The 17716-nt window shown below is 46.0% G+C and overlaps 1 protein-coding gene across 8 annotated transcripts in view; it reads left to right on the top strand.

The window, feature by feature from the left end:
- Positions 1-1537: 1537 nt before the first annotated feature.
- MED1 (mediator complex subunit 1) overlaps positions 1538-17716 on the top strand; it is a 50846-nt gene continuing 34667 nt past the window's right edge. For 5 of the 8 annotated variants that reach the window (XM_074019475.1, XM_074019477.1, XM_065531461.1 and 2 more), the window contains exons 1-6: positions 1538-1756; positions 6067-6173; positions 10662-10740; positions 14792-14846; positions 14951-15083; positions 16140-16168. In XM_074019475.1, coding sequence (XP_073875576.1) covers positions 1732-1756; positions 6067-6173; positions 10662-10740; positions 14792-14846; positions 14951-15083; positions 16140-16168 — 428 coding nt within the window. In that variant the 5' untranslated portion in view covers positions 1538-1731. Of the gene's footprint in view, positions 1757-6066; positions 6174-10661; positions 10741-12614; positions 12732-14791; positions 14847-14950; positions 15084-16139; positions 16169-17716 lie in introns of those variants that run through there. The other 3 variants (XM_074019474.1, XM_074019473.1, XM_065531462.2) reach the window with 2 other exon arrangements.

Raw genomic sequence — 17716 nt, 5'->3', positions numbered from 1 at the left:
TGCAATTTACGCTTCATGGGTTCAAGTGATCCTCCTGCCTCAGCCTCCTGAATAGCTGGGATTACAGGAGCGCACCACCGGGCTAATTTTTGTATTTTTCGTAGAGACGGAGATTCACCATGTTAGCCAGGCTGGTCTCAAACTCCTGACCTCATTTGATCCACCTGCCTCGGCCTCCCAAAGTGTGGGGATTACAGGCGTGAGCCACTGCGGCCAGCCAGAAATAGTTTTGAAACGAAAAAAATGAGAAAAGGGGAATGAACTGTGCTAGTCTCGCTTTGAACATCATGTTACAATGCGCCACTATCTTTTTTTTTTTTTTTTTTTTTTTTTTGAGACGGAGTCTCGCTCTGTCGCCTAGGCTGGAGTTCAGTGTCACGATCTCCGCTCACTGCAAGCTCCGCCTCCCGGGTTCACGCCATTCTCCTGCCTCAGCCTCCCGAGTAGCTGGGACTACAGGCACCCGCCACCACGCCCGGCTAATTTTTTTCTATTTTTGGTAGAGACGGGGTTTCACCGTGTTAGCCAGGATGGTCTCGATCTCCTGACCTCGTGATCCGCCTGCCTCGGCCTCCCAAAGTGCTGGGATTACAGGCGTGAGCCACCGCGCCCGGCCGCGCCACTATCTTTCTTAGGATGTAATTACTGCGTCTAGTATCTCAGGTTAAACTTATTTTTCTTTTTTTTTTTTTTTTTTTTTTTGAGACGGAGTCTTGCTCTGTAGCCCGGGCTGGAGTACAGTGGCCGGATCTCAGCTCACCGCAAGCTCCGCCTCCCGGGTTTACGCCATTCTCCTGCCTCAGCCTCCGGAGTAGCTGGGACTACAGGCGCCCGCCACCTCGCCCGGCTAGTTTTTTTGTATTTTTAGTAGAGACGGGGTTTCACGGTGTTAGCCAGGATGGTCTCGATCTCCTGACCTCGTGATCCACCCGTCTCGGCCTCCCAAAGTGCTGGGATTACAGGCTTGAGCCACCGCGCCCGGCCCAAACTTATTTTTCATGAGACATTTCTGATACCGATACCCTTTGAAATGCTAGTCTTGGCCGGGTGACTAGCCAAGGCGAAACCCCGTCTCTACTAAAAATACAAAAATTAGCCAGGCGTGGTGGCGGGTGCCTGTAATCCCAGCTACTAGGGAGGCTGAGGCAGGAGAATCGCTTGAACCCGGGAGACGGAGGTTGCAGTGAGCCGAGATCGTGCCATTGCACTCCGGCCTGGGCGACAAGAGCAAGGCTCCGTGTCAAAAAAAAAAAAAAAAAAAAAAAGCCAGTCTTTAAGTACAGCGACATGTTAATTAATCAGTTAATTTGCGAGTTAACTGCTAAAATAAAATAAGCAAAAAAATGCCGGTTTCCGAAGGGAGCTGAAAGCTACATACAGCGGCGTGAGGCCTGAGACAACTCAGATCAAAGAAGACAGGGCTGAAAGAAATCTCGCGAGGCCCACGCATCGACCAATATTCGCGAGATTTCGATGCCCTGTCCTTTTCCTCTTTCTGGCAGGACCACGGTTTATCTCGCGAATTTTGGGAAGTTCCGTTGGGGAAGATGGCGGCGGCCTCGAGCACCCTTCTCTTCTTGCCGCCGGGGACTTCAGACTGATCCTTCCCGCGAAGAGTAAGGGACTGCTGGTACCCTGCGTCCTGGAATCCCGAGCCAACTTGTTTCCCCCGTTAGTGGTGGGGAAGGGCTTATCCTTTTGTGGCAGATCCAGTCTCTCGCCGCCTTCAGGATGAAAGCTCAGGGGGAAACCGAGGGTAAGTGACTGAGGGGGAAAGGAGGGGGCGGGACACAACTGGGGGAGCCAGTTTGTGAGAGAAGGTTCTTGCAGATGTCCCATGGGGGCCACTTGAGGGGCACAGAGTCCGGGAGAGGGAATGTGTATGAGTTTTAGATTGTCACTATACCCTCCTTGATGACTATAGAGCTTCGACTTTGGGGTGATGGGGACTCTCAACTTCTGTGAAGATTTCATGCTCGGCTAGGGCACTTTTGGCCTAAAGTGGTGCGAGACGGGGCTAGTGAATACAAAACCAGCTTACATCTCCTTCCAGAAGAGACGCCTGAATAAATTTAGGGCTGTGTGTAAACGTACTGGAGACTATTTTGGCATGAATGAAATGATTAATTCCTTGTATTTATTAGCAGCCAGCGGATCCCTACAATGTCAAGTGTTCAGATCCTGTACTGTTGTGTATTTTGTTTTTGTTTTTGTTTTTTTTTTTTTTTTTTTTTTGAGACGGAGTCTCGCTCTGTCGCCCAGGCTGGAGTGCAGTGGCCGGATCTCAGCTCACTGCAAGCTCCGCCTCCTGGGTTCACGCCATTCTCCTGCCTCAGCCTCCCCAGTAGCTGGGACTACAGGCGCCCGCCACCTCGCCCGGCTAGTTTTTTGTATTTTTTTTTAGTAGAGACGGGGTTTCACCGTGTTAGCCAGGATGGTCTCGATCTCCTGACCTCGTGATCCGCCCGTCTCGGCCTCCCAAAGTGCTGGGATTACAGGCTTGAGCCACCGCGCCCGGCCTGTTGTGTATTTTTAAACTGTGCTGAATTTAATTCTTTTATTGACCGAACTAATAACTGCAGAAAAACAACTTTCCTGGGGAACTTTACTAAGATTTTCTAAAGTTCCACACTCCGGCTTAGATGCTTCCTTGGCATTTTGGGCATAGTTCTGTTGATACAGTGAGCTGTGTTATTGTTTGTTTATCTCCAGTTTACTCTGAGCTTTGCAGATTAGGGTCCTTGCCTGATTCATTTTTATATAGTTTCTGGAACGTAATAGTCGCTCAAAAAATCTTGGAGCATCGAAGTGCAGATATTTATCAGCAGGTTTCTCAAGAAAAACAAGGAGTGTGTTTTGGAGGAGAGGTCGAAAGGTGAGGCCCCGCGGGAGCAGTGACTCACATCTGTAATCCCTGCGCTTTGGGAGGCTGAGGCTGGAGGATCCCTTGAGCCCAGGAGTTCGAGACCTGCCTGGGCAACATAGTGAGGCCCTGTCTCTACAAAAAAATGAAAAATTGCCGGGCGCCGTGGCTCACGCCTGTAATCCCAGCACTTTGGGAAGTCGAGGCGGGCGGATCACCTGAGGTTGGGAGATTGAGACCAGCCTGACCAACATGGAGAAACCCTGGCTCTACTAAAAACACAAAATTAGCTGGCTGTGGTGGCGTATGTCTGTAATCCCAGCTACTTGGGAGGCTGAGGTGGGAGGATCACTTGAACCCAGGAGGTGGAGGTTGTGGTGAGCCAAGATTGTGCCATTGCACTCCTGCCTGGGCAACAAGAGGGAAACTTCCTCTCAAAAAAAAAAAAAAAAAAAAAATTGGCTGGGCGTGGTGGCTCATTCCTGTAATCCCAGCATTTTGGGAGACCAAGGTGGCGGATCACCTGAGGTCAGGAGTTCAAGACCAGCCTGGCCAACATGGTGAAACCCTGTCTCTACTAAAAATACAAAATTAGCCCGGCATGGTGGCATGCCTGCAATCCCAGCTACTTGAGAGACTGAGGCAGGAGAATCACTCAAACCCAGGAGGTGGAGGTTGCAGTGAGCCAAGGTGGTGCCACTGGACTCCAGTCTGGGCAACGAGAGCAAAACTCTGTCTCAAAAATATAAATAAATTAATTAAAAATAAATAAATAAATAAAATAAAAAATAAAAAAAATTAGGGCCAGGTAGTGACTCAAGGATGTAGTCCCAGCACTTTGGGAGACCGAAGCAGGCAGATCACTTGAGCTCACAAGTTGGAGACCAGCCTGGACAACCTGGCAAAAGCCTGTCTCTACAACAAATATAAAAATTAACTAGGCATGGTGGCACAAGCCAGTAGTCTCAGCTACTTGGGAGGCTGAGGTGGGAGGATTACCTGAATCCTGTAGGTCAAGGCTCCAGTGAGCCAGAATTGTGCCACTGCACTCCAACCTGGGTGACAGAGCGAGACCCTGTTTCAAGGAAAAATTAGCTATAGCCCCAGCTACTCTGAAGGCTGAGCTGGGAGGATCACTTGATCCTGGAGCATGGGAGGTCGAGGCTACAGTAGACCTTGATTGTGCCAATGCACTTAAGCCGGGGCTGCAGAGTGATGCTCTGTCTTAAAAAAAAAAAAAAAAAAGAAAAAATGTACTCCTCAGGTGCAAGGGGAGAAGGGTAAAAATGGAAACTTTGTGAAGTAGGAGTTTTTGTCTGGTTTGTTCACTGCTGTCTTTTTAGCAATTTCATTTATTCTTTTTCTTTTTTTAAAAAATTTTCCTCTCTAACCCAGTTCAATAACTTTTTTTTGACACAATGTCTCCATCTGTTGCTCAGGATGGAGTAAGTGGTGTGATCAAGGCCCATCTCTGAAGCTTCGACCTCCCAGGCTAAGGTGATCCTTCTGCCTCAGCCTCCAGAGTAGCTGGGGACTGACTATAGGCACATGCCAGGAGGCTTGGCTAATTTTTTTCTTTTTCTTTTTTTTTGAGACAGAGTTTTGCTCTTGCTAATGCTGGAGTGCAATAGTGTGATCTCGGCTCACTGCAGCCTTTGCCTTCTGGATTCAAGCTATTCTCCTGCCTTAGCCTCCCAAGTAGCTGGGATTACAGGCATGCACCACCATACCAGGCTAATTTTGTATTTTCAGTAGAGACAGGGTTTGGCCGGGTGCGGTGTCTCAGGCCTGTAATCCCAGCACTTTGGTAGGCTGAGGTGGGTGGATCATCTGAGGTCAGGAGTTCGAGAGCAACTTGGCCAACATGGTGAAACCCCGTCTGTACTAAAAATACAAAAATTAGCTGGGTGTGGTGGTACATGCCTATAATTCCAGCTACTAGGGAGGCTGAGGCAGGGGAATTGCTTGAACTCGGGAGGCGGAGGTTGCAGTGAGCCAAGATTGCACCACTGTACTCCAGCCTAGGTGACAGAGCAAAACTCCATTTCAAAAAAAAAAAAAAAAAGTAGAGATAGAGTTTCACCATGTTGACCACGGTGGTCTCAAGCTCTTGACTTAGGTAATCTGCCTGCTTCGGCTTTTTAAAATGCTGGGGTTACAGGTGTGAGCCACTGCGCTTGGCCTGACAAATTTTTTTTTTTTTAAAGTAGTGACGAGATCTTGTTATGTTGCCCAAGCTGTAGTTGAACTCCCCAGCTTAAGTATTCTCCCATGTTGGCCTCCCAAAGTGCTAGCGAGGATTACAGGTGTGAGCCACAGTGTCTGGCCTCCCCAGCACTTTTACTAGTGCTTGAGGTCGGGTGTGGTGGCTCACACCTGTAATCCCAGCAGTTTGGGAGGCCGAGTGGACGGATCATCTGAGGTCGGGAGTTCGAGACCAGCCTGACCAATGTGGTAAAACCCCATCTCTACTAAAAATACAAAATTAGCTTGGTGTAGTGGTGCGTGCCTGTAATCCCAGCTACTTGGGAGGCTGAGGCAGGAGTACTGGTTGAACCTGGGAGGAGGTAGAGGTTGCAGTGAGCCGAGATCGCGCCATTGCATTCCAGCCTGTGCATCAAGAGTGAAACTTCGTCTCAAAAAAAAAAAAGTTTGGATAGAAAACAGTCCAGCTGTATGGTATTCCTTACATCAGACCTATAATTTGTGTGTCATCTTGCCATTAAAAATGTCTTCTTTTTTTTTTTTTTTTTTTTTTTTGAGACTGAGTCTGGCTCTGTCGCCCAGGCTGGAGTGCAGTGGCCGGATCTCAGCTCACTGCAAGCTCTGCCTCCCGGGTTTACGCCATTCTTCTGCCTCAGCCTCCCGAGTAGCTGGGACCACAGGCGCCCGCCACTTCGCCCGGCTAGTTTTTTGTATTTTTTTTAGTAGACATGGGGTTTCACCGTGTTAGCCAGGATGGTCTCGATCTCCTGACCTCGTGATCCGCCCGTCTCGGCCTCCCAAAGTTCTGGGATTACAGGATTGAGCCACCGCGCCCGGCCTAAAAATGTCTTCTTTGGATATTTTGAAGTAAAATGATTTTGGAAAATATTTTAACTGAATTCTTACTGAGATGAAGTGTGGGAATTTATTTTGCAAGGAAAACTGTGGATAGTCTTGATAGAACAGTTACTGATGACGTTTTCTGATTTGAATCGCAGAGTCGGAAAAGCTGAGTAAGATGAGTTCTCTCCTGGAACGGCTCCATGCAAAATTTAACCAAAATAGACCTTGGAGTGAAACCATTAAGCTTGTGCGTCAAGTCATGGTAAGGATTGTGGTGAAGTGGGTAAAGTGTTTTGCGTAGATAATTATTCTTTTTTTTTTTTTTTGAGACGGAGTCTCGCTCTGTCGCCCAGGCTGGAGTGCAGTGGCGCGATCTCGGCTCACTGCAAGCTCCGCCTCCCGGGTTCACGCCATTCTCCTGCCTCAGCCTCCCGAGTAGCTGGGACTACAGGCGCCCACAACCGCGCCCGGCTAATTTTTTGTATTTTTAGTAGAGACGGGGTTTCACCGTGGTCTCGATCTCCTGACCTTGTGATCCGCCCGCCTCGGCCTCCCAAAGTGCTGGGATTACAGGCGTGAGCCACCGAGCCCGGCCGATAATTATTCTTAATACGCTAAGTTCCTCATGTAAATGTATTCATACTATCTTCATAAAACATCTGAATACATGGTGGTTTCAACTTTAGGAGTCTTATTGTATCTATACTACAGGTTGAATATCCCTTATCTGAAATGCTTGGGCCCAGAAGTGTTTCAGATTTTGGATTGTTTTGAATTTTGGAATATTTGCAAATACATAGTGAGATATCTTGGGGGATGGGACCCAAGTCTAAACACAGAATTTATGTTTCATACACCTTATAGATATAGCCTGAAGGTAATTTTATACTATATATATATATATATTTTTTTTTTTTGAGGCGGAGTCTCGCTCTGTCGCCCAGGCTGGAGTGCAGTGGCCAGATCTCAGCTCACTGCAAGCTCCACCTCCCGGGTTTACGCCATTCTCCTGCCTCAGCCTCCGGAGTAGCTGGGACTACAGGCGCCCGCCACCTCGTCCGGCTAGTTTTTTTGTATTTCTTAGTAGAGACGGGGTTTCACCATGTTAGCCAGGATGGTCTCGATCTCCTGATCTCGTGATCCGCCCGTCTCGGCCTCCCAAAGTGCTGGGATTACAGGCTTGAGCCACCACGCCCGGCCTATACAATATATTTAATAATATATTTAATACTTTTGTGCATGAAACAAAGTTTTTTTATTTTTTATTTTTTTATTTTGAGACGGAGTTTCACTCTTGTTGCCCAGGCTGGAGTGTAATGGACCGATCTTGGCTCACTACAACCTCTGCCTCCCAGGTTCAAGTGATTCTTCTGCCTCAGCCTCCTGAATAGCTGGGATTACAGGCATGGGCCATCACGCCTGGCTAATTTTTATGTTTTTAGTAGAGATGGGGTTTTTCCTTGTCGATCAGGCTGGTCTTCAACTCCTGACCTCAGGTGATCCACCTGCCTTGGCCTCCCAAAGTGCTGGGATTACAGGTGTGAGCAACCATGCCCAGCCGTTTTGACTGCATTTTGACCATGACCCTGTTATATGAGGTCAGGTGTGAAATCTTTGATGGCATCATTGTGAATGCTAAAAAGGTTTTGGATTTTGGAGCATTACAGATTTTTGATTTTCTAATTAGGTCTGCCCAACCTGTACTAGAAGAGTTTTTGATTCATTCTTTTTTTTGAGATCGGGTCTTACTTTGTCATCTAGGCTCAAGTGCAGTGGCATGATCATGGCTCACTGTAGCTTTGACTTCCCAGGCTTAGGTGGTTCTCCCACCTCAGCCTCCCAGTATCTGGGACAACAGGTGCATGTAACCATGCCTGGCTAGTTTTTTTTTTTTTTTTTTCTTTGAGATGGAGTCTCTGTGGCCAGTCTGGAGTGCAATAGTGTGATTTCAGCTCACCGCAACCTCTGTCTCTCGGGTTCTAGTGATTCTCCTGCTTCAACCTCCCAAGTAGCTAGGACTAGAGGTGCACGCCACCATGCCTGGCTAATTTTTTGTATTTTAGTAGAGATGGGGTTTCACCGTGTTGGCCAGGATGGTCTCCATCTCCTGACCTCGTGATCTGCCTGCCTTGGCCTCCCAAAGTCCTGGGATTACAGGCGTGCGCCACTGTGCCCGGCTGTACAGCTAGTTTTTTACATTTTTGTAGAAATAGGTTTTTTTTTTTTCTTTTTTTTTTTTTGAGATTGAGTCTTGCTCTGTCCCCCCGGGCTGGAGTGCAGTGGTGTGATCTCGGCTCACTACAAGTTCCGCCTCCTGGGTTCACACCATTCTCCTGCCTCGGCCTCCTGAGTAGCTGGAACTACAGGTGCCCGCTGCCACACCCAGCTAATTTTTTGTATTTTTAGTACAGACAGAGTTTCAGCGTGTTAGCCAGGATGGTCTTGATCTCCTGACCTCGTAATCTGCTGGTCTTGGCCTCTCAAAGTGTTAGGATTACAGGCGTGAGCCACTGCTCCCAGTCAGAAATAGGTTTTTACCATGTGGCCCAGGCTGGTCTCAAACTTGTGGGCTCAAGTGATCCACCCACCTTGGCCTCCCAAAGTGTTATGATTACAGTGTGAGCCACCATGCCTGGCGGATTAATTTTTTTTTTTTTTTTTAAGATGGAGTCTCCATCTGTTGCCCAGGCTGGAGTGCAGTGGCAGGATCTTGGCTCACTGCATCCTCTGTCTCCTGGGTTCAAGTGATTCTGTACAGCTACTCAGGAGGCTGGGGCTCCCGCCACCATGCCCAGCTAATTTGTGTATTTTTAGTGGAGATGGGGTTTCACCGTGTTAGCCAGTCTGGTCTCGAACTCCTGACCTTGTGATCCACCCACTTCAGCCTCTCAAAGTGCTGTGATTACAGGTGTGAGCCACTGCGCCTGGCCCAAGTTGTCATTTTTATTCCTTAAGGCAACCAAATTCTAGCTTGAAATATGTTCTGTAGAAGATACTGTCATTAGAGAGACATTGTGAGATAGAAGGATTCCAGGTGGCTATTAAGGCCCTCTGTTTGGGTACCCACTATCTTGGTTTGGTCACCATGACTTTCCATGTCTACTTGTGAGTTTTGCAGATTCAGAAACCTAATTTTATTGGTATGTTAAGGTTTTATAGAGTTTTCGTGGCCGGGCGTGGTGGTTCACACGTGTAATCCCAGCACTTTGGGTGGCCGAGGTGGGTGAATCACCTGAGGTCAGGAGGTCGAGACCAGCCTGACCAACAAGGTGAAACCCTGTCTCTACTAAAAAGACAAAATTAGCCAGTTGTGGTGGCAGGTGCCTGTAGTCCCAGCTACTCAGGAGGCTGAGACAGGAGAATTGCTTGAACCCAGGAGGTGGAGGTTGCAGTGAGCGGAGATCACGCTACTGCACTCCAGCCTGGGCATCAGAGCGAGACTCCATCTCATAAAACAACAAAAAAAGTTTTCAACAACTGACATACTATATGCTTATTTATTAATTTATAACAAAACGTTTAGTTTTCCAGTTTTCATAATACTGGTATTCATTGACCAGAGCACCTCTTCTCCTGTCAAGAATCAAGAGATTTCAGATTATTAATAAATTACTTTGTTTTGTAAGGGAGAATTAGAGCAGTGAGATAGATTTATTTGCAACATGGAAAAGCCTGGAAAACTATCCTTATACCAGAAAATTGTTCACATTTTTAGGGAATGGAATGTTTTTCAGAGGGAAACTTCTTCACTGGATAGCATTAGGAAAACTGGGCTAAGTTTTTTGTTCTTTGGAAGTCCCTTTTCTGGACTACATGTTCTGTGTCTTTTCTGTTTCTTTTTTTTTTTTTTTCCAAGACAGATTCTCGCTCTGTTGCCAGGCTGGAGTGCAGTGGCACGATCTCAGCTCACTGCAACCTCTGCCTCCCAGGTTCAAGCGATTCTCCTGCTTCAGCCTCTTGAGTAGCTGGCACTACAGGCATGCGCCACCACACCCGGATAATTTTTGTATTTTTGGTAGAGATGGAGTTTCACCATGTTGACCAGAATGGTCTCGATCTCTTGACCTCATGACCTCATGATCCACCTGCCTTGGCCTCCCAAAGTGCTAGGATTGCAGGCGTGAGCCACCGCACCCGGCCTACATGTTCTATTTTTTAGAGTCAATCTCATTTTCCTAAAATTTGGTTGTGTTTCTCAGATTACATGCAAATCACCTTGTTAAATTTGTACACTACCAAATCTCCTGAGCCATCTTATTTAACTGTTTATATCTTAGCATATAGTCACTTCCACAGGAGGCAGATCTCATCTATTACATTTTGATTCTTCCTAATATTTCTGTAAAGGTTTTCTTGTTTTAGATGTGGAAATATGTTTTTCTTTTTCTTTTTTGTTTTTAACTAAATAGAAACAGGATCTCTCTACCTTGCCTTGGCTGGTCTCGAACTCCTGGACTCAAGTGATTATTCAGCTTTGGCCTCCCAGTGTGCTAGAATTACAGGCATGAGCCTGTGCCTGGCTGAGGAATACCTTTTTCTACACTCATGTATATGGATTTTTCTTCCTTTGGATGGATGGACAGAGTAACACTTGTAGATCAGTGTTACTCTATATAGTCTACAAAGTCTGTAGCCTATATTGAGTCTATAGACTGTCCTGCAATATTACTACTAGGATAATGTGTATGTTTACCCAAAACACTGTTGGCCTGGTTAATTTTCACCTCAAATGTTTTCCCACTTGACACAGGAGAAGAGGGTTGTGATGAGTTCTGGAGGGCATCAACATTTGGTCAGCTGTTTGGAGACATTGCAGAAGGCTCTCAAAGGTTTGTAAACGCTTTTGAAATATGCTGATTTCACAAAACCCCCAGTTTAAGAAGGACCATTTTATACTTAGACTTGAAGTATAAATTGAGGTAGGTCTACTTTATATACTAGATATTGCTCTTGCATTCATTTATGGAGTTGGAATGAGCTTTTTGCTATAGTTTGAAACATTTATTTTCGATCCTGTTTTGGAGGATGATAGAGATTAAAAGATAAATGATGAAGGGTAATATAAGATACCTGGGGAGGTCGGGTGCGGTGGCTCACTCCTGTAATCCCAGCACTTTGGGAGGCTGAGGCGGGCGGATCACAAGGTCAGGAGTTTGAGACCAGCTTTGGCCAACGTGGTGAAACCCCATCTCCACTAAAAATACAAAAATTAGCCGGGCATGTGGCGGGAGTCCCAGCCTCCTGAGTAGCTGTATAGAATCACGTTTTTAGTATCTACTAAAAATACTGTCTCTACTAAAAATACAAAATTAGCTGGGCGTGGTGGTGGGCACCTATAATCCCAGCTTCTTGGGAGGCTGAGGCAGGAGAATAGTGTGAACTGGGGAGCCGGAGGTTGCAATGAGCCGAAATCACACCATTGCAGTCCAGCCCAGGCAACAGGGCGAGACTCTGTCTCAAATAAAAAAAAAAAAAAAAAGAGATACCTGGGAAAAGTTTTTTTTTTCCGGTTTTTTTTTTTTTTTTTTTTTTGAGACGGAGTCTTGCTGTGTCGCCCAGGCTGGAGTGCAGTGGCACAATCTTGGCTCACTGTAAGCTCCACCTCCTGGGTTCATGCCATTCTTGTGCCTCAGCCTCTGGAGTAGCTGGGACTACCGGCACCCGCCACCACGCCCGGCTAATTTTTTTCTATTTTTTAGTAGAGATGGGGTTTCACCGTGTTAGCCAGGACGGTCTCGATCTCCTGACCTCGTGATCCACCCGCCTCGGCCTCCCAAAGTGCTGGGATTACAGGCGTGAGCCACCACGCCCGGCAAAGTTTTTTTTTTCTTCACATGTTTTTTTCTGATTAATCTCGATAAGAAGATGGACTTTTTTTTTTTTTTTTTTTGAGACAGAGTTTCACTCTTGTTGCCCTGGCTGGAGTGCAATGGTGGAATCTCAGTTTACGACAACCTCTGCCTCCTGGGTTCAAGTGATTCTTCTGCCTCGGCCTCCCAAGTAGCTGGGATTACGGGCATATGCCATCATGCCCGGCTAATTTTGTATTTTTAGTAGAGACAGGGTTTTTCATGTTGGTCAGGCTGGTCTTGATCTCTCAACCTCAGGTGATTCACCCGCCTTGGCCTCCCAAAGTGCTGGGATCACAGGTGTGAGCCACTGCACCTGGCGACGTTTTTTTTTGTTTGTTTGTTTTAAGACACAGTCTCACTCTGTCTCCCAGGCTGGAGTGCAGTGGCACAATCTTGGCTCACTGCAACCTCCACTTCCTGGGTTCAAGCGATTCTCCTGGCTCAGCCTCCCAAGCAGCTGGGACTACAGGTGCATCCTACCATGCCTGGCTAATTTTTTGTATTTTTAGTAGAGATGGGGTTTCACCGCATTAGCCAGGATGGTATCGATCTCCTGACCTCGTGATCCACCTGCCTCAGCCTCCCAAATTGCTGGGATTACAGGCATGAGCTACCATGCCTGGCTAGAAGATGGACATTTTACTCTAAAAAGATTTTTACGATGTTTATGGAGCAAATTTCCGGGAAAATAAATGTAAAATATAAGTCATGAGCTTGATTATTCATGCTTATAATGACTAATTATATTTTTTGGGAATAATGAAAGTAAAAACAGATTTTACTTTGATCCACTGGAAATGAACCTAATTCAGCTGAGGTTTTTTTTTTTTTTTTTCTTCTTTGGAGACGGTGTCTCACTCTGTCGCCTAGGCTGGAGTGCAGTGGCGTGATCTCTGCTCACTACAACCTCCGTTTCCTGGGTTCAAGTGATTCTTCTGCCTCAGCCTCTTAAGTAACTGGGATTACAGGTGCCCATTACCACGCTCGGCTAATTTCTGGATTTTTAGTAGAGATGGGGTTTTGCCATGTTGGCCAGGGTGGTCTTGGACTCCTGACTTCAGGTAATCTGCCTGCCTTGGCCTCCCAAAGTGTTGGGATTACAGGTGTGAGCTACTTTGCCTGGTCTCAGGAGTGCAATGGTGGAATCTCGGCTCACCACAACCTCTGCCTCCTGGGTTCAAGTGATTTTTCTGCCTCAGCCTCCCAAGTAGCTGGGATTACAGGCATATGCCACCATGCCTGGCTAATTTTGTATTTTTAGTAGAGACTGAGTGTTATTTTCTTTATCTTTTTTTTTTTCTTTTTTTTTTTTTTTTTGAGACAGAGTCGCTGTGTCACCCAGGCTGGAGTGCAGTGGCGCCATCTCTGCTCATTGCAACCACTGCCCCCTGGGTTCAAGCAATTCTCTTGCCTCCGCCTCTTGAGTAGCTGGGATTACAGGTGTGCACCACCATGCCCAGCTAATTTTTGTATTTTTATTAGAGACAGGGTTTCACCATGTTGGTCGAACCCCTGACCTTGTGATCCGCCCGCCTCGGCCTCTGAAAGTGCTGGGATTACAGGCGTCAGCCACCGTACCAGGCCTTTTTTTCTGTTTTAATTGTGGTAAAATATAGATAACGTAAAATTTACCATTTTCTCTGTTTCTAAGTATATAGTTCAGTAGCATTAAGTACATTCATTTATTGTATAATCATCACCACTCTCAATCTGTAAAACTTCACTCATCTTCCCAAGCTTACATTCTGTAATGTCTCATTCCCGCCTTCCCCCAGTCCCTGACAGCCACCATTCTGCTTCCTTTCTTTTTTTTTTTTTTTTTTTTTTTGAGACAGAGTCTTGCTCTGTCGCCCAGGCTGGGGTGCAGTGGCCGGATCTCAGCTCACTGCAAGCTCCGCCTCCTGGGTTTGCACCATTCTCCTGCCTCAGCCTCCCGAGTAGCTGGGACTACAGGCGCCCGCCACCTCGCCCGGCTAGTTTTTTTTTTGTATTTTTTTAGTAGAGACGGGGTTTCACCGTGTTAGCCAGGATGGTCTTGATCTCCTGACCTCGTGATCCGCCCGTCTCGGCCTCCCAAAGTGCTGGGATTACAGGCTTGAGCCACCGCGCCCGGCCCTTCTGCTTCCTTTCTTTATGAATTTGACTACTCTGTATACCTGATATAAGTGGAATCATACCATATTTGTCCTTTTGTGACTGGCTTATTTCACTTAACATAATATCTTCAAGGTTCATCTATTTTGAAGCATTTATTAGAATTTCTTCCTTTTTTAAGGTTGAAAAATACTCCTCTCTACATATATACATTTCGTTTATCCATTCATCCGCTAGTGGACACTTGGATTGTTTTAACCTTTTGACTGTTGTGATTAATGGTGTTGTTAATGTTGAGTATTTGTTTTTATGTTAGTTTTAATGTTAATCTTCCTTATTCTATCATTAGCAGATAAATGTATCTTAAGTTAAAGGTAGCTTGTCCCACATAAGGAGTAATGAAAACAGGAGAGGAGAAAGGTCCAGTAATTTTTCTTTTTTTTTTTTTTTTTTTTTGAGACGGAGTCTCACGCTGTTGCCCAGGCTGGAGTGCAGTGGCGCGATCTCGGCTCACTGCAAGCTCCGCCTCCTGGGTTCATGCCATTCTCCTGCCTCAGCCTCCTGAGTAGCTAGGACTACAGGCGCCCGCCACCTTGCCCGGCTAATTTTTTGTATTTTTAGTAGAGACAGGGTTTCACTGTGGTCTCGATCTCCTGACCTTGTGATCCGCCCGCCTCGGCCTCCCAAAGTGCTGGGATTACAGGCTTGAGCCACCGCGCCCGGCCAGTAATTTTTCAAATAGATCTTTTTTTTTGACCTTTAGTACTGCATAGGCCACAGCTAACCCTTACCAATAAACTTTATGCACATTACAAGCATTTGAACTACTGAATATATTTATGGTTTTGGAAGGATTAATCTTTCTGTCTTCAAAGAATACCATTTAAGTTATTTGGAGCATTCTTTGTGACTTCCTTTTTTCATCCTCTTATAGTAACATCTTTACCAGCAATGACTGATCGTTTGGAGTCCATAGCAAGACAGAATGGGTAAGTAGTCTTTCTGTAGGCAGAAACGTTTAACTTAGTGTTAACTTTGGGTGGCTTTATTTATGTGTCTTCTATTAATTTTTGTTTTGATTTGTTCCTGCTAGACTGGGCTCTCATCTCAGTGCCAGTGGCACTGAATGTTACATCACGTCAGATATGTTCTATGTGGAAGTGCAGTTAGATCCTGCAGGACAGCTTTGTGATGTAAAAGTGGCTCACCATGGGGAGAATCCTGTGGTATGTGTTGTTGATATTTCACTGGAATCTGTGGGGTTTATGTAGGGACATTAATTTTAAAATTAATTGGTGGGGTTTAAAGAGCTTGGGTTTAGGTTTTTTCATGAGCCACTGTAGAGATGATGTGATGGGCTACAAAATCAACAGCTATAGAATGGAATTTAGAAAACACGGGTCCCATCTCTGACATCATCCAAAGACTTTGACCAGTGGAAACACCATAGGAAACCTTTTCCTTCCTTCCTTCCTTCCTTCTTTTCTTTTTTCTTTTCTTTTCTTTTATGTCTTCTTCTTTTTTTTTTTTTTTTTTTTTTGAGGCAGAGTCTCATTCTGTTGTCCAGGCTGTAGTGCAGTGGCATGATCTCGGCTCAGTGTAATCTCCGCCTCCTGGACTCAAGTGATTCTCCTGCCTCAGCCTCCCAAGTAGCTGGGATTATAGGTGTATGCCACCACGCCTGGCTAATTTTTGTATTTTTAGTAGAGATGGAGTTTCTCTATGTTGGCCAGGCTGTTCTCTAGCTCCTGACCTCAAGTGATCCACCCACCTCAGCCTCTCAAAGTGTTGGGATTATAGGCGTGAGCCACTGCACCCGGCGGGAACCCTTTTCATTTCATATCAACAAACGTGAGCCGCAATTGAACAATAGGTGCTGGGGATACAGAAATAAATGACTCAGGGTTCCTACCCTCAAAGAGATTATAATCAAGAACAGATGATCTGAAAAATTCTGTAATAGAGATGAATGTAAAATGTGTGTAACCAGACAATTTGATATGAATTCCATGTATGGCATTAGAGTTCTTAATGTTTTAAACAAGCTACTGAAAGTTGATTCCTTTAAAAACTATTTCATATGCTTTGACTTTAAATTTCTCACCCTAATCCTATGGTTCACCAAGTAGGAAGAAGGTGCTTTTTAATATTTTAATATGAGGACTATCTGTAGTTTTAACGGTTTTGCTGTAAAACATGTGCTATAGAAAGAGAAAGACTTTTGATATCTTCAAAGTTGCTAAAGGAGTTTTAATGTTTTAACATAATTTCTTTGATTTCAGAGCTGTCCGGAGCTTGTACAGCAGCTAAGGTGAGCAAATAAGATTTATATTCCTTGATATTGACAGACAGTGCTGTTCTTTACAGCTAGGTTTTAAGACTGGTCAGAAGTTATTCTCCTCAGGAAAAAGTTTATTTTCTTGGGCAAAGACTTTTAAGGTCTGTACTTAATCACATCCTGAATTGACATAGCACAGCTTTTCACCCTACTCTATCCCAGGGCTTTTTTTTTTTTTTTTTTTTTTTTTTGAGATGGAGTCTTGCTCTATCGCCCAGGGTGGAGTGCAGTAGCACGATCTCAGCTCACTGCAACCTCTGCCTCCTGGGTTCAAGCAATTTTCCTGCCTCAGCCTCCTAAGTGGCTGGGACTGCATATGTGTGCCACCACGCCTGGCTAATTTTTGTATTTTTAATAGAGACAAGGTGGCTGGGTGCGGTGGCTCACACCTGTAATCCCAGCACTTTGGAAGGCTGAGGCGGGTGGATCCACGAGGTCAAGAGTTCAAGACCAGCCTGGCCAAGATGGTGAAACCCCATCCCTATTAAAAATATAAAATTTAGGATCACACCTGTAATCCCAGCACTTTGGGAGGCTGAGGCGGGTGGATCATGAGGTCAGGAGATTGAGATCATCCTGGCTAACACGGTGAAACCCCATCTCTACTAAAAAAAAAAAAATTAGCTGAGTGTGGTGGTGGGCATCTGTGGTCCCAGCTACTCGGGAGGCTGAGGCAGGAGAGTGGCGTGAACCTGGGAGGCAGAGCTTGCAGTGAGCCGAGATCTCACCACTGCACTCCAACCTGGGTGACAGAGCAAGACGCCGTCTCAAAAAAAAAAAAAAAAATTAGCTGGGCGTGGTGGCCAGTACCTGTAATCCCAGCTACCCATGAGGCTGAGGCAGAAAATTGCTTGAACCTGGGAGGCGGAGGTTGCAGTGAGCTGAGATCGTGCCACTGCACTCCAGCCTGGGTGACAGAGCAAGACTCCATCTTAAAAAAAAAAAAAAAAATAAGGGCCGGGCGCAGTGGCTCACACCTGTAATCTCAGCACTTTGGGAGGCCAAGGCGGGCAAATCTAAGAGGTCAGGAGATCGAGACCATCCTGGCTAACACGGTGAAACCCCATCTCTACTAAAAATACAAAAAATTAGCCAGGCGTGGTGGTGGGCGCCTGTAGTCCCAGCTACTCGGGAGGCTGAGGCAGGAGAATGGCGTGAACCCAGGAGGCGGAGCTTGCAGTGAGCCGAGATCACGCCACTGCATTCTAGCCCAGGCACAGAGCAAGACTGTCTCAAAAAAAACAACAACAAAAAAAATAGAGACGAGGTTTCGCCATGTTGGCCAGGCTGATCTCAAACTCCTGACCTCACATCTCCCAAAGTGCTGGGATTACAGTTGTGAGCCACCATGCTAGGCCCTTTTCTTTTTTTTTTTGAGACGGAGTTTTGTTCTTATTACCCAGGCTGGAGTATAATGGTGCAGTCTCGGCTCACTGAGCACCTGGCCCCTTTTCTATTTTTTTTTCTTGTTTTTTTTTTTTTGAGATGGAGTCTCGCTCTGTCACCCAGGCTGGAGTGCAG

Source organism: Macaca fascicularis, chromosome 16 (assembly GCF_037993035.2).
Source record: "Macaca fascicularis isolate 582-1 chromosome 16, T2T-MFA8v1.1".
Lineage (NCBI taxonomy): Eukaryota > Metazoa > Chordata > Mammalia > Primates > Cercopithecidae > Macaca > Macaca fascicularis.
The sequence above is the reverse complement of the archived record's forward strand: the minus strand, read 5'-3'. Positions and strand labels throughout refer to the sequence as shown.